Here is a 15,583-nt window from a genome sequence, read left to right as displayed (position 1 = left end):
GGGGGGTTGGTTGGTTTGGTTTTTAGAGCCACTAAGAGCAGATACACTTGAAATATGCCCAATATATTGATAGCTCTCTCCCACACTGAAGGAGTGTGATGCCCTGAAGTTCAACACATGCATAAGTTCTCCCTTTAGCCATTAGAGTTGTACAGTGGATGAAGTTTTTCATAAGCAGAATCAAAGAGACAACAGGTTTCCAGGGGAAAATAAAAGCTTTCAATTCAACTACCGGTTCTGGAGAGTTTTTTCCCAAAACTTTATTTATGTGGGGACCTTTCTGTAACATTTGATACACAGCATTTAATAGATGGGCACTAGAAAAGACTGGCATCGCTAAACTGTGTTTTATTTTGCTTGATGTACATCTGGTCCACTAATTCCCCCATCAGTATAACCCACGGTTAGTTTTCCCAGAGCTATAGCTGAAAGTAGAGAAGAACAGTGTGTGAACCAGGACTCAGCGCGAGCACAGGACTTAGAATAAAGGCCCTGAAATTTGCCAGCAAAAGGCGCAGATGAACACGAGCTTTCCCAAGGCACCGCAGAACAGAGGGCAGAGGACAGCATGGGGACACAGCCTGGTAGGACCCGGCTGGGGTCTCTGCAGGTATTTGCATAGGCAGCTCTAGCTCTTGGCAGGTCCCTAGAGCCAAATTAACTCCCGCGGAGTGACACTTGCGTCACCCAAGGCAGGTGTCACACCAAGCAATTCCTGCCCAGTTTTCTGTCTATCAAAGATAAATATTATTGTTTCAGAACAACATGCTTAGGGCTCATACACAGGTGTTTCTATGGAGTTTGCCATGTTTTCTTAAGACGACCTTGTTTTCTCACTCTCTAGTAGACCAATGCAGTCTCAGCAATATTTAGCAGACACATTTGTCCATCAGAACATTTGAGAAGAAAGATAACACCAGTTTATTTAATTCCCACTCATTTGCACATGTTTTGCATACATAATGTTTTTAAATCTGAGGCACCTAAGCTTGACACTTCCTTACCTTCTTTGTCTGGTAGTCACTGCCACTACTTGCAGAAGACACTGGAAGCACTGCAAGGAGAAAAGCTTACCAGGTTACTGACAACATAACCGCCTGCCTTACCCAGTTAAGGTTTGCATCATGGCTAACTCAGTTTTGAGTTTGGTTTTCTAGGCATTTACAAGAGAAAAATTCACAACCCTTGTGTTAAGCTTCAAAAAAACCCTTTCTAACAAAGCTAGATGCAGTGATGCAAAAATATACAGCTCACTGCATCCAGAGCAGTTGCCAAAAAAGGTGCAGACTCAGCAGCTTATCTGATGGTCCCCAAGTCCCAGCCAGGACACACAGGCTGGCACTGGAGTGAGAACAACAATTCCCATGGAAACACAGTATAAAGCATAATTTCTCCCTCAACCTTCTGTTGCTTCTTCATCCCTACAGAAACCGACAGCTACTTGAACAAGGCTCATTCTCCATGAAAGGGACAGAGACATTCCAACTCTTCCAGGGCAACTTAGTTGGAACTTGGAGGTCCCAGCAGCTGACACAGCCACGGAGCATGGCCGCAGGGGAGGTTTGCTATTGGTCAGGCTTGAGCAGAGAATGCCATCAGAGATCATCACATCTGATTTTGTAGATCACTCAGAGGACAACTGGCCCATAGGTGGATAAAAAGGGCAGCAGAGTGCCATGGTCTGCAAACCATGTGGTTTTTCAAGGTTTATTCCCCAAGTCAATTGTATTTCTGGAGACATGAGGAGTGGAAAGTTGTAGGCAGGAGGTATGGCAGCTCCAGAGAGATCTTCTCCTCTTGTGTTCAAAAGCACCAACACAGCCATCAGTTCAGCACCCATGGGCTCTTCAGCCCCATTACACAGAGGGCTGCACCCACACAGACATTTAGGTGCCCAATTTCCACCTGGGCCTTTGAACCCCACTCCAGAAAGGGGACAGGAGCCCAGTTCTTCAAGCGCAAGGGTGTGCGATGTACCTCCTCCTCCACAGGGCACCCATCGCTGCTGGCCTCGAGCCTGCTCTCTCCCACTCAGATCAGGACTCAGCCAAATCCTCCTTTCTCAAACCATCATCAGCATTTGCTTATCTGCAGTACAGTACATCGTGCATAACTACGTGTCAACAGGGCACCAAGCTTACCTTTTAATTTACTTCTCACCCTGGATCTTTTCCGGGTATAGTCAAGAGACTTTGGTAATGACTCTCTCTGAGCATCAAGGATCCAGCTTTTTTCACTCTGACCAGTGCTTGTATTTTCATTGTTGCTTTCAGAGAAAAGATGTTTCCTGTAATTGGACTAAAGACACTACTAAGAGTGAGTCCTGGTCATTCAGCTCCCTCCATCCACCAAAAAGCCCCCCCAGCCATTCCCTTTCATTTACTACCAAATTATTCCATCTCTTCCTCCCCGCAGTGCAGTACCTAAAGCATTTTAAGCCATGAAATCTGCCAAAACAGCAACAGCTGACTGTCAAACCAGCAGTATAAAAACAGTTAGAGGCAGATGCTTGCCCTTTGCCAACGTGGGGTTTACAGCACCCTCCATCCTCATCTCCCCCTCTCTCCTGCATCTGGATAAGACAGTTCTTGCAAGGAGGAAAGCCTCAGCACGCCCGAGCTGCAGCCAAGAGCACAGCGAGAAAAAACGAACAGACGTTCACTTGGTGGTCTGGCAGTACTGGTGCACCCTGAGCACCGCTTTCAGTAGCAACAAGCAGACTATTTTGAGGCTACCAGGCTCACGTTCCTCCACCTCTGCACTGGGTAAGCCTTAAACTTCAGCCTCTTTAAGGGTGCAACCGATTCCTACAGGCAGATACACGCAGCAGTCAAAGCACGCACAACCTACCGGCCTTCTCTTCAGCTTGTTTGATTCCTCGTTCTTGTTTTCCGTTTCATAATTCCTGCCAAGTAACCCATAAAGACCCAAGTTAGACTAGCAGATGCTGCAGCAGCACATCGCAGCAGTGCAGAAGCAGCACAGCCAAATAGCAATGGCAGGGCTCCTTCACAGATCAGCAAGACCACCAAACTATTAATGTGCAGTCATTAGCCAAGTTTTTCTCTGGTTGGTTTCTGAAAGTAGCAATCAGGGATACCTGAAATTCAGCACCTTTTAAAAGAAAACTTAGGCTACATGCTTAGAAGATGCAAGTCCCTAGCAGCTTGCTATAACTGGAGGTGACCAAAGAAAGGCAGAGAGTTTAAGTATTTTTCAAAAATTAAATCAGTAATTTAGGCAGATGATCAGGCAAGGGGGATGTTTAAGGGTTAAAGTCTTATTATTGTCAAAGTGGACAGGAGTCATTATTCTCTCTAGTCACTTTTATATTCTCAGCTACTGTTTAAATATCAGTATTGATAACATCCACAGATACTGGGGCAGCTAAGTGAGGAACTATTTTATCAGAAATATCACACAGCCTTTTTGATCCCAACTTAAAACAGTTTAACTAAGGCAATGAACTCTTCTTTCACACAGCAAAAGGTTCATAAATGGTGCATGTATAACCCTGTACCTCTGATTTTGTGAAGAAACTTTCTGGCCAAGAACCTTTCCTTTGGCTTCAGAGACCTAAAACAGAAGCAGGTATTTGCCTTAAAGTTTGATTACCCTGTAAAATAATCTACAAAATTAAAATGTATCAGGACTCAAAAAGGCTAGAGGAGGAATGGATTACAAGTCCTGCATGGAAATTCAACTTTTTTAATGGAGTGGGATTTGTTGATTGAAGCAGTGTCATAAAAGGACAAACTTTTGTCTTCTTATATGGAGTTACTTTCTCTTTTCCTTGCTTTATGAGTAATGCTCATTGTAAGCAATAATGTCATAAGAAGCGACATTTTAAGCACTAACACAGCTAGCAGCAGCGTGCTGTAAATGCAGCGCACAGTACCTGGACAGCCTTTGGACAGGGCTGCTGAAGCAGGGTTTTATGCTGACACCCAGTGGCAGTAGCAAGGACTGGACAGTGTCCAGCTTATAACAGGCATCTGGGATGTCCCATTAAGCACCCATCGCCTCTGAATTAAGAGGCAGCAGTGACAGCACCTGCACCAAGGAAGAGGTTGAAAGCCGAAGGGTTTGTACGAAGCCATCAGGAGCAAGTTTTCAGCTTCCTGGGAAAACCCACAGAGGTCAAAATTTCAAAGCAGAGCAACTAATTTTTATTCAATTTTTTCCTCACAGTTTGAAATATAAGCCAAGCTGAATTTCCAACAAGAGTTTTGCAATGACTGGCTTTAAACAGGGATTCCCAATGTGCCAAGTGTGGCTCAAAACAGATTTCAGTCTCTTCTGCTTTAGCCTAGGAGTACAAAGTGAAGCATGCTCAGCAATCTGCTTTCAATATTCATTAAAATGCAAACAGAAGTTGGCCTTCAATCACAAAGGTGTCCCACAGCCTCACTCAAGCAACAGCTCAAATTCCTATTGCAGTTGGGTTTATCATACAGTACTACCACAAGATTCAGAAAGTGATGAGCACTCTCTCCACTCCCCCAAAAATATTTCCATGTATAGCACCACACAGAAATACAGGAACCTCAGATTCCCAGTGGTTTTGCTGTAACAGCGTGTCCATCCTTACTGCATTTCTGCAGTAAGAGATGTGCCCTGCTTCAAGTTACTACTCTGTTACCCACTGGACTGGGACCTTAGCGCATCCCCTAACAGCTTCTCTCTCAACTTTACCTTTTCATGACTTGCAGAGTCCGAGTTCTCAAAGTCATAGATTTCCTTCCTGCAAGACAACATATATGTGGCAGTGACATACAATTGTGAAGAGTCAACCCTATAGAACTTCACTAAGAATATGGGGGCGGATAACATGGTTTGTTTCCAGCCCCCTCCCCTATGAACTCCATTGTACAGTAAACACTCAGATACTTTATATGCCTAAAAATGCTGCTTTCTCAGCTTCTAAAAAACCCACACTTGTTCCTTTCCTACTTAGTCTCTATTATTGTCTGTCTTGATTCTCACTCTTTCAACTGTAAATTTTTAAGAGAAATATTCAGAAGATACAAGTTAGCCTATCCCTGTTTATGCAGTGGACATTTTGTTCCCACATCACCAATAATAATAGTATGTGGTAGGAAGAAATCATGAATGGAAAGATAATTTCAGAAGCATTTAAAAGAAAAAAAGATCCATTTAATTCCCTTTTGAAAATTTTAACATTTAATGTTTGTTCTCTAATCACTTCACTGTATGTACCTAGATTTTGTTTTCATGTCTTTCAACATTTAAACTTAACTGTAGTTTTATTTCATTCTCCAATTCATAACTATTTTAAAAATCCTACAATTATTGCTCGAAGTACAATACACCCTTCCCTTCTTACTAGTGAAAAATAGGAAGACTAAAGAACTGAGCTCCTCGTTAAAGCTTCCTGAAGGAAAGAAACGCTCACTTTCAGGTGAAACACTAGAGGGAGCAGAATGACCAAACTAAGAAGTTCTTCTCTACCTCGAATTTCTACACTGCTGCTGCTGTTTTACAACCGGTATTTGCTGCATCAAGTTATTTGGTCTTAAAGCACAGAATGAGTAGGAATGATGAAGTCCTGCATCAAGTTTTCCCATTCTTATCTACAAGCGATCAAATAATTCATCTAAACACTTGGCTTTTGTTTTGGTTTTTTTTTAAGCAAGGAGTCAGTAGACTGAAGCAGGACACCCAAGGAAGCCCTGAAACAGCCCGAACCGCAGCAGAGATCCTCCCGTACAGTTCATTTGCTCTCCTGCCCAGCAGCAGACATTAACTCGCACACAACACTTGGCAGAGAGCACAGGAGGAGGATGCAACAAGACAGACTTCCAGTGCCTCAGGCTGCATACGGCCCTCAAATCCTTGAGTGCTTCTGCCCACAGTGCCACTAGCTTTGAACAGGAGCTGACCGATGCATGGTTGTGAGGGAAGGGGAAAAACTGAGAAGGAGACCATCCCGAAACTCTAGGATGCATGATACCAAAGAACTGGGACGATATCCAAAAAAGCTTAGGTATTTGTGAAAGAAGCTGCCACTCAACTCAATGAAAGGTGGGAGGATTATGGTTGGGTGGGGAAGAATGGAGAAGTCAACATCACATAGTATCAGAGGTGAGGGCATTTTTGGCAGACTAGAGTTAGCTTCTGGAGTCTTTATTGCTTTGGGGACCCAAAGGTTCCCACTGAGACAAGTTATGACCCTTCCTAACCTCCTGCTTGTTTTGCTGTCTGTTCTGTTCAGACAACCTACCCCGTGGGCACACCCTCACACATTTGTGCTAGAAATGGTCTAAAATCACCTGGTACACCAGACCCTGCATGGGCACAGGGCTCACGTGTCATACCTGCCTTCAGTCCTCTGCTTGGCCAAACTTTTTTTTCTGTTTCTCTTTTCCCAGGTAACATCCTCCTGAAAAGAAAAGAGTTGCAGGATCTAAACCCACAAATCTGCAAAATCACGTTCTTATCCTAGAGCCTGCTGAAAGCAGAGATAAAGCATGCCAGGAAACTCCATTCCTCCTATTGCAACAACTGTCCAGGTGCAACTGTTTTCTGCAGTTCTTTCCTACCAGAAAGTATGGGATGCTCAGAGATTAAATTGGGGGGCCAAGAGGGTGAGGATACAGAAAGAAGTAGTTCAAAAGCTTTGAATTCATTGTGCAGTGGACAAGTGTTACAAAACCGTTGAACTGTCAGTTAAAAAAAAAAAAATCTAAACCTAGTACCTGGAAGTATAAACCCAAAAACAAGTCTAAAATGTGAGTTCTTATATAAGCAAAGTACCTGCTCCAAATTAAACTTATTGCTTTGGGAATTTAATTTCTTTCATGTAGTGCATAAATTATTTTTTTTTATATACCTGGACACATCAATAGAAATTTCCAAGTGCTCAAGTCATCTAAAGAAACGTAACTACAGATGGCTCTCAGTTACTTGTTAATTTACCCAAGTTGCAAGGTCCTATGCCAGGAGTACAGTGACAGATCTAGTGTAGGAGGATCATTAGAGCTCAGATGCAGAACTGAACAAACGTGTCTGTAGACTTCCAAGACTTGCTTCCTTTCAGAAAGCAAACCTTTGCTCTTGCAGACCATGCCTAAGTCTTGTGACATGCAAGTTTGTCCCATACAGGACCGGGCTGGTTGCCCACACGCTGTGCTCCTGGATACTATCAGCACACTGCTGCCAGGGGGTATATACACTAAACAAACAGCTGAGCTTGAATTACTTGGTTGGGCCACGCTAGAATAAGATTGGCAGCTGTTGACTCTACAGCTCGCTCCTGGTGCTAAATGGCACGTTACATCAGATATGACACTACATGGGCTCAGGACACTGCTCAAGGGCAGGAATGGGTCAACCCATCCAAGCTTTCTTCTGCAACTCCACCAGAGCATCTCTTCCCTGCCCCATGTCTCTTCACTCTGGTGGGCCTCAAGGTAAACATACCTTTGGCGTTGACTCCTCCATGGGTTCTTCTTCTAGGGGCTTCTCACTGGGGATGAGAGAACACGTGAGAGGAATGCAGTGCTGAGGGGCTGTTCATTTAAAGCCCAGAGAGTCAGTTTGTGGAGTACTAAGAGGAAAAAAAAAACTTGCACCAATCAGCATCAAAGCAGTGGTTTAAAAGGTATGTAGGGAAGAAAGCTAATCAATAGCTCTACAGAAGTCCAGCTCCTTAACTATAAGAAATGCTGTCCTGCAAAGCTCTGGGAAAAAGGTATTACTAAGTCCAAGGTGAACTCAAATTCACATGATCTTTCACAAAAGTCATGGTCCTCATTAGGAATAGCTACATATCTGGTGAGCTCTGTTTACACCGCTCAAATTAAGCTCTCTGTAATAGAGCTGTATGCTCATCTTTTATTTGGATTAAATCAACAATGAAAAAGTCACACCAAAGTAGCAGCCCAGCCAGTAACTAAACACCATTCTGCAACTGCAATGTGCAGTTACACTCTGAGCAACCAGCCTTGCTAGCCAGGGTGGCAAAACAGAATCTTTTTTTCCATTTAATAATTGATGGAATAAACCACAAAATCACACACATTAAAACCCCAGCAAGACATTTTGTCTGCGAGACACTCACCTATGCTTAGCTTTCATCCTTGGAGATGCAGTTTTGGACTTTCTTGCTGAAGGAAGCAAGGAAACTACAGCTTCACCCTCTGGAGCTTCTGTTAAACAATATCTGCTTTTGCTGTAAGGCCCACAAAAGCAGAGCCTTCACCCTGTCAGCTGGGTGACACTTAACTGGGTCAGATTTAAGGAACTGAAGGGAGCCATGCCTGACCTGAGGCTTGGTTAGCATCTTCCATGTTGGTCTGCCGGCTCACTGTAATCATGGTGACATCAGAGTTAACCATGTTCTGCTCGGAGACATGAAACCATAAACAGAACATGCATATGACCAGTAAAGAAGTGGAGTTTTTTTAGGAACAGATATTTTTCACTACTAGCCTGTGGCAACAGCTGGATGACAGATTCATCATTAGCCACACACAAAAACATTTTAGGCTGCATATAAGTGATACCACGAGCTTCTCGCTAAGAGCATCCCACCATCCCCTTATAAGAGGGAGTAAAATTTCTTCCTTCTTTTTAAAGCAGTTTTGCCAAAATTGCAGCTCTGGAGGCAAATATTTGGGCTGACTTCTCACCAATATAAGATGGAGTTTGAAAACATTGTTGAATGCGGGTACAAACTAGTTTTCTTTGAAAGGAGGTTTTAACCATACCTATAAAAAAAGCAGACTGGAGGAGGGGGAAAAGAGGCACGAGGACTGTTTCACCATACACCAAACACTTACTGGTATCGTGCCCGTTAACTCTTGGCTGTGCTGAGAGGCTAAGTTGTCTGATAGAGAGTCCATGTTCTCAGAGTTTGAAGGATCTTTCCTGCCCTGTGAATTGGCGGACTCGGGTATCGCTGCAGAACAGCACTGGGGTGAGAATGCGGTGGTAACTGAACACACACACACACACATTTCCTTTCCATTCTTACGCACATACATAAAAGCCTAACAGTACAACCTATTAGGTGCAAACATCTCAAGATCTCGTTTAATACAACAAAAACGTCAAACATCTCCAAATCACCTAGTAGAGAATTGCATTACTAAATAAACAGCATCTTGAGCCTACACCTTCTAAGCCCCTTGGACTGTATGAATATGCATAAGTTTATCATTTTATTGCTACCTTGACTCTTGGCTCTGGAAGGCACGGAACAACCCTTTTTGTCTGGCTAAAGCAACAGACCAGCGGGATCTTCCACCATCTCCATTTCCCTCCATTGAATCTCCACCAGGCACTGTAAAATTTGTTTCACTACAGATGAACTACACTTCTACTTCTTGATTGCTTTAAGCAGTAGTGCCCACCTTGTACCTCTGCGTGTGCTTCATGGTGGGCACTGATGAAGGAGCTTCTCCCTCACCTGCACCTCCAGAATCTGGGGGACTTCCATTCTAGCTCATTTTGGGTTGTAATGGAGGAAAATGAGAAGGACTACTGAAGAAGTTACCGTCTCAGACATTTAGAGCTGGAAGTAGTTCTTTCAGGTATTCACCTGGAAGAATCTGAAATGCACAGTGACTAAGTGGAATGTAAAAATTTGTTTTTAACATAGGCACAGAAGGAATGCTACCTAACCTAAGGGATCTTCAAACTTGTGATTAATTTTCTGAGATGGTGGGTGGTAGCAGTAGAAAGAGAGCTGCAAGTTCATTGTCTTAGAAGACCTGGAAAGATCTGTTAAGCAAGTTACACCAAGGAATGAACCATAACAAAAATCATCATTTTAAACACTGAAGTACAGCCAATTTTGCAGCAAGGACATATCCCAGCCTTCAAAGAGAAAAGATCACTATACAGAAAAAAGCCATCTCCTGAACAATTTGATACTGAAATTGAGCTGAGGAAACATTTCCTGTTTAAGGCAAATTTTGATCATGTGTGTCTTGCTTTTGTGCTGAACACAGCTTTTCCTCAAACTATGGGTCACAGCCTTGATGGGCATTTACAGAAGAACTTCAAGAAGGGTAGAGGGAAAGGAAGGAGCTACTTTATCTTCTCCCTCGGACAGGTGCTGGGCTTGGACCTTCCTTTGGGTCAGACACACAAGCATCATGCCTGTACTTCAGGCTCTGTGTTCCCTCAATATCTATCATATTTGGAACAAAACTGAACTCAGCCCAAGGATCCTGGAAGGAAACATCTTGCAGAAGATGTTCACCGGCAGCAGGGGAAGTGACACCATTTGATCACAGAAAATTCAATGTGCCCAACTCAAAGACATACGAAGCATTGGCTGTAGGCTGTTGAGAAGGAAATAATGGCTATTGCAGGTCCAGCTAAGAGCCTTTCCCACCACAAGGCATGCAGCGATATTTGTAGCTGGGGCACGCACAGAGACAGCCCCGTGGCACGAGGTATTTATTGCAGCGCCCACGACGCCTCTGCATACAGCAGTGGGTCCCCTCCTGCGAGAGGAGCTGTGCTGCTGCTCGGCTCTCTACAAACAGGGACTGCGGGTGAGCTTTTCTGCTGCCCCAGCTGCACTTCCACAACAGCTCCTGGCACCTTCAGGGCATCACCCGCTCTGTGTGGGGTAATGGGACTGGAGCACACCGTTCTGTCGCGTCACGTTGTCGGAAAGAAACAGAAGTCACTTCCCTGCAGGACGCCTTGGTAGAGGCTGCACCGCCACACACCCCGCCGTTGCACAGAGGAGAGCTCGGAGTGCCAAGGTGCAAGCACTGATCCATCAGAGGACCTGTGCTTCCACGGGCGCACGGATGCCACCATCCCCTCCTGCAGGGAATCTCCCACAGGCACCCGGATAGCGCAGCCAAACCGGCAGCCGTGCATGGGGCAAGCAAGGGAGGACAGCTGCGTGCATCCCACTGCACCGCAGCTGCAGGCGGAGGAATGCTGCCGCAGACTTTTTGCGTGTCAGAGGTCTGCCAGCAGCCGAGACGTGCCTTGCCAGGCTACCTGCCACGCGTGGATCCAGCCTCCATGAGCTGCTCCCCTGCCCCTGCAACCCCGGCAGCACATGGCCACCGTGCCCCGTCCTCACTCCCTGGGCTCGAGGGACTCGGCATCCCCCCCGAACACCAGTTACCAAGCTCATGAGGTAAGAACACTAGAAGATTGAGCTTGGGGGTTGCTTTGTGTTTTGTTGTTGGTTTTGGGGTTTTTTTGGTTTTGTTTTTTTTTAAATGTGGTTAACTGCAAGCTGTGGACTGCAAGTGAAGGTACTCATTTTAAAACTGAACAATTTAAATTTCATTAAATAAAATAATAATTAAAAAAAAAAATCACCTGCTTCATTCTGCCTGGCTTGCTTCCCAGCATGGGCAGACTTCTCTTCAGCCACATTTATCTGTTGGTGTGAATTAATCTCATGTGAAAGTGACCTTAAAAAAAGTAGAATCTTTATCTAGTAAAGTCAGCTACTTAGTAACATAACTAACAGTTAATCGCCAGCAACAAATCATTGGCAAACCATTGGATGCCAGTTGATTTGACCATTTGGAAACGTCTCCGCTCCTGCAAGGATAAGTGACAGCCGCTATGCTATGGCTATTTACTGTCATGTAAGGTTTTCTGCAAACCCCATGGTCTGTGGATGAATCACAAGTATAAAAAAACCAACCATATTAATATTTACCAAAAAAACCCCACACACACATCCCCCATGTTTTCACATCAGCTTATAAAAAACTTGTAAAAGTAGTCTACTTTTAATCTAGAAGTAGCATTTACAAAGTCAGTCTAAGATTTGTGTTTTGCAGCATCCCTTTTCTCTTCTCCAGGTTCTTGTGTCATCCTGTGCTATGTAAAACTTTGAGCTAATGTAAGAGAACATTTATACTTCAAGTTATGCAATTAAATGCCATAGGCTTTATTTCCTACTTCAGAAACTCAGCAAAAATAATCATATCACACTGAATTGATTAACAAACCAGTCTAACCTTCCAGCTTCTAAACCATAAATTTGAGTCCCCTGAAACTTCTTTCATGAAGTCTCTAATCTCTCTTTCAGACCAAAGCAAAGAACATCTATATGGAGAGTCACAAATCCTCAAAGGGAAGACATGTATATAACTAACAGACATTGAAAAAAAAGCAGCACAACACCAAAAAACTCACTGAATGTTTTTGCCCAGTATATATCAAGTAAAATATAGTTTAGAAGAGAAAAAACCTCATACTAAGAGCTCACCATTTTTTCATCTCCCAGGACTTTTCTAAGTATACTTAAGATTTCAAACTTAGCACTGAAAGATATTTTGATTTTTGTTGCTTCTGTTTTGTTAAGAGTAGCAGGAATCTTCATGTAAATTTTAACAGTCTTTTCTCCATCACCCTCTGCATAAAAAAAAAAGGCAGTTAAATCTGTTTTAGAGCAAGACATTCAGCCTATCACCACAAAAACATTTGAATAAGTGTTTGGGTTTGTTTTAAAACAATCTCTTTTACATCTTGCCCATGCATTTCCAGTTACTCTGTTCACCCATTTCTTTTTCATTGGATCTAGATAGATGATTATGCCATTCCCCAGCACATCTATAAACTGACCCCTCAACACGTCCTGCTTGGGTCAGAAGGGTAGGGTACTGTGCTAAATGGGCCCACAGAGTGTCCAACAAGCAGAGGTGGTGCAAGGTGATGATCCAAGGGCACGACAGGGAGCGGGGAGAAGACACAGGACCCCTCTTTGGTGATGGTGACGTTTTAGGTTGGCTCCATGTGTCTTGTGGACCCACAGCCAAACAGAGGATTATGCTGGTTGGAAAACCTTACCCTTCAGGCTGTAACCGCTGACTGCTTCTTTCGACAGCCTCACAGAGTCCCAAAGAGCACCCTTCGAAAACCAGAGCCACCGCATCAGAAGGGCTGAGCGAGCACCCGCTGCGTTAGGCTGACACAAGGCCACGTGGGCTTTGCTGTTACCTCGTTACTGTCCACATAGAAAGTCACACTTTGGCTACCGGTGTTGAAGTCGATCCAGAATTCCTCCAGCTTCTCATCCGATGGCTTCTTCACCTGGGGAAGCACAACAGCAGTGCTGCCATTCCCAGAAAAAAAACACAACTGCCGTCTCATTCGCAGTTCTCTTTAACAGGATGAAATTGGAAAAAGTTGTCCTACGTATGTATGTACACATCCCTTACAGAAATAAGAGCTGGGATCAACCTGTGAGCTGCCAGCCTACCGCTCACCCAACCATACCCACAAAGTCAGACGTGGCTCTACATCAGCCAAGGGAAAGGCAATACATAAAGGCTCGCATGTTTGTGGTAGGAAAGAGTCCATGAAAGTCTTCTGTGTTTCTGAGCACTTGCAATAACCAGTAGTAGTGAAACCAGCTTCCATCGACTTGGTTTTGATTTGGTATAACTGTCAGGAACAGTGCCACAAGTACATTTACTTAAAGACCAGTAAAGCAATCTGCAGGATCTATAGCTGCAACCATGACCTCTCCTACACGGGCATCAGGCTAATCTTGCTTTCTGGCAGTCTGGGAGCAGCTCTGCCAGAGGAATCAGAGTTGTCCTGCCCTCCTGTTTCTTTTTAGAGATCTCTCTTCTGTCATCACCATGAAGAGAAGCACTGCCTTTATCATTTGGCTGATACAAAAGCAAAGTCAGCAGCAGTAAGTTGGGAGCTACGTGACAAACAAGCAAACTTTCCAGCTAGAATGGAAGGTTACACTCTACACGCCAGAAAATTAAGCTCTTTAATGAAAAACAGGTAGAAAAAAAAACCCAAAAAACTTATACCACAGAAAGTACATTTAAACAGCGATAACACACTGTAAGGAAGGTGTCACAGTGTTAAGGACTATTACCTCATCCGTGTCAGCAAAAGCAGATATGCAAGGAAATGAATAGACTCTGGAAGAAAAGCAGACTTCTCATGATACATTCAACATCACAGTCCAACTTTATGAGAGATAAAATTATTAAGACTGGTTACTAATCTTATTGTTCAAAAAAATTAATAATTCCTAGAGGTAAATTAAGGAGGAAAAACTAGGAGAAGCTTAGAGAATACAGTATTTTAGTAGTGATGCATTGTCTTCATTGATTTTACTTTCAAAAGAACAACCATTAAAATAAGATCTTTTTCTTAAGAACTTAATTATTCACGTGTGATGTAATTTTTTTTTTTAATATAACCCAAGTCAGTTTACAATCCTAGTGTCCCCCCCCCCCCCCCGCAGTAACAATTGCACCAGTTTATTCTGTTGGTTCACAGCTTACCTTCTTTCATCCCCAAGCCTTTCATTTAGCAGGTTAAGAAATTTTCTGCAGTCCTTCAAGACAAATGACATCTTATTAAAAATCAGGCTATATTTCCTTTGCAAGGAGTTATTCTGTTGGGCTGTGTAACCTCTATTCCAGCCATAAGCTTTTAACTAGTCAGAGCCACTGGGGAAGAAACACTCAGGTTGCTACAAAAGGTTGAACCCAACTTTATGACCAGCAAGCCACCAAACATAAACCACAAAGATGAACATATTTATGCTTTAGATGTAAAATAACTTGTAAATAAGAGCTATTCTAATAATACACCATTTTATATTTGCCAGATTAAAAAAAAAAACACAACAAACCACCACCATCTACAAATAACTAAATAACTTTGTGCATTTATAAAATCCGTTTTGTAGGAACTTCTTACAAGGACATCCTGACTGAACTCAACCAAAACTAGCCCCCATACAGACTCGTCAAGTATGTTGTTTTCAAAATAAGGACCCTCACCGTCTCAAATTCTCTATCCTTGATCTCTCTGAAAGCTTCAGCAAGATAGTTATCTTCAAACCAGTGGTGAACAAGGTCATCCCGCCATTTTTTTGTCATTAACCTACAAAGTGCTTCTGAAAGGGCAACTTGAAGGTCATAATCTATGTGGTAAACATAAGCACAGGATAAATATCACCCCCCAGCACAACAGAGGGTTATAGCATCGCTACTCTTGCTTGCGCTTATATACTACACAGCCGTATTTTCAGCTAGCTTCAGTTTCACCCAGGAAAACAGCAGAGGGGGTAACAGCTGAGGATGCTCCCCCGGCTCGGCGCGGTCGAGGTGCGGAGCCCTGCTAACCACGACACATGCGTGCCTTGGGAGAGGTTCTTGGGGATCAGAGTGAAGCCTCGTCACTAACTCACTGGGATTAAGTTAGTTTCACATACCACAGTAACACCCTAGAAAGTGTTATTGCTAAGAGAAAACAAAAAAGATTTCACTCAAGAGGCTATAAACCTTATTAATTGAAGTTTGTCCACGTTGTGGCAAAGTAGTTAAAATTTATTTTTTAAAGACTAACAGCCAGCATACTTTATAAACACGTTCATAAAGCTGATCCAATCACCTTTCTACATACATCAATTTAGCTTTTCTTATTAGTTAATAGGAATTACTAATACTAACCAGAAAGAACTACTGCATTGTTGCTTCTAACAATTTTTGTTTAATACTTTCTTAAAGTACCATCTGATTTTCCTCCCCCAAAATCAAGTCTCAGCAAGGAAATAATTTAAATTATAATTCATCTATAAGAAAAAAGC

General features: G+C 43.2%; 1 protein-coding gene across 1 annotated transcript in view; it reads right to left on the bottom strand.

Annotated features, from left to right (window-relative positions):
• Positions 1–15,583, bottom strand: part of SYCP2L (synaptonemal complex protein 2 like) — a 35,495-nt gene that overhangs the window by 16,910 nt on the left and 3,002 nt on the right. The window contains exons 6-22 of the mRNA XM_069809089.1: positions 14,775–14,917; positions 14,271–14,323; positions 13,856–13,901; positions 12,958–13,050; positions 12,808–12,868; positions 12,227–12,372; positions 11,323–11,383; positions 8,805–8,923; positions 8,288–8,363; positions 8,084–8,129; positions 7,444–7,489; positions 6,339–6,403; positions 4,696–4,744; positions 3,521–3,576; positions 2,851–2,905; positions 2,142–2,298; positions 1,005–1,054 (exon numbers count right to left, since the gene is read on the bottom strand). Coding sequence (XP_069665190.1) covers positions 1,005–1,054; positions 2,142–2,298; positions 2,851–2,905; positions 3,521–3,576; positions 4,696–4,744; positions 6,339–6,403; positions 7,444–7,489; positions 8,084–8,129; positions 8,288–8,363; positions 8,805–8,923; positions 11,323–11,383; positions 12,227–12,372; positions 12,808–12,868; positions 12,958–13,050; positions 13,856–13,901; positions 14,271–14,323; positions 14,775–14,917 — 1,322 coding nt within the window. The remainder of the gene's footprint in view (positions 1–1,004; positions 1,055–2,141; positions 2,299–2,850; positions 2,906–3,520; positions 3,577–4,695; positions 4,745–6,338; positions 6,404–7,443; positions 7,490–8,083; positions 8,130–8,287; positions 8,364–8,804; positions 8,924–11,322; positions 11,384–12,226; positions 12,373–12,807; positions 12,869–12,957; positions 13,051–13,855; positions 13,902–14,270; positions 14,324–14,774; positions 14,918–15,583) is intronic.

This window comes from Haliaeetus albicilla, chromosome 21 (genome assembly GCF_947461875.1).
Source record: "Haliaeetus albicilla chromosome 21, bHalAlb1.1, whole genome shotgun sequence".
NCBI lineage: Eukaryota > Metazoa > Chordata > Aves > Accipitriformes > Accipitridae > Haliaeetus > Haliaeetus albicilla.
Note: the sequence above shows the minus strand (reverse complement) of the source record. Positions and strands in the feature narration are given on the sequence as shown.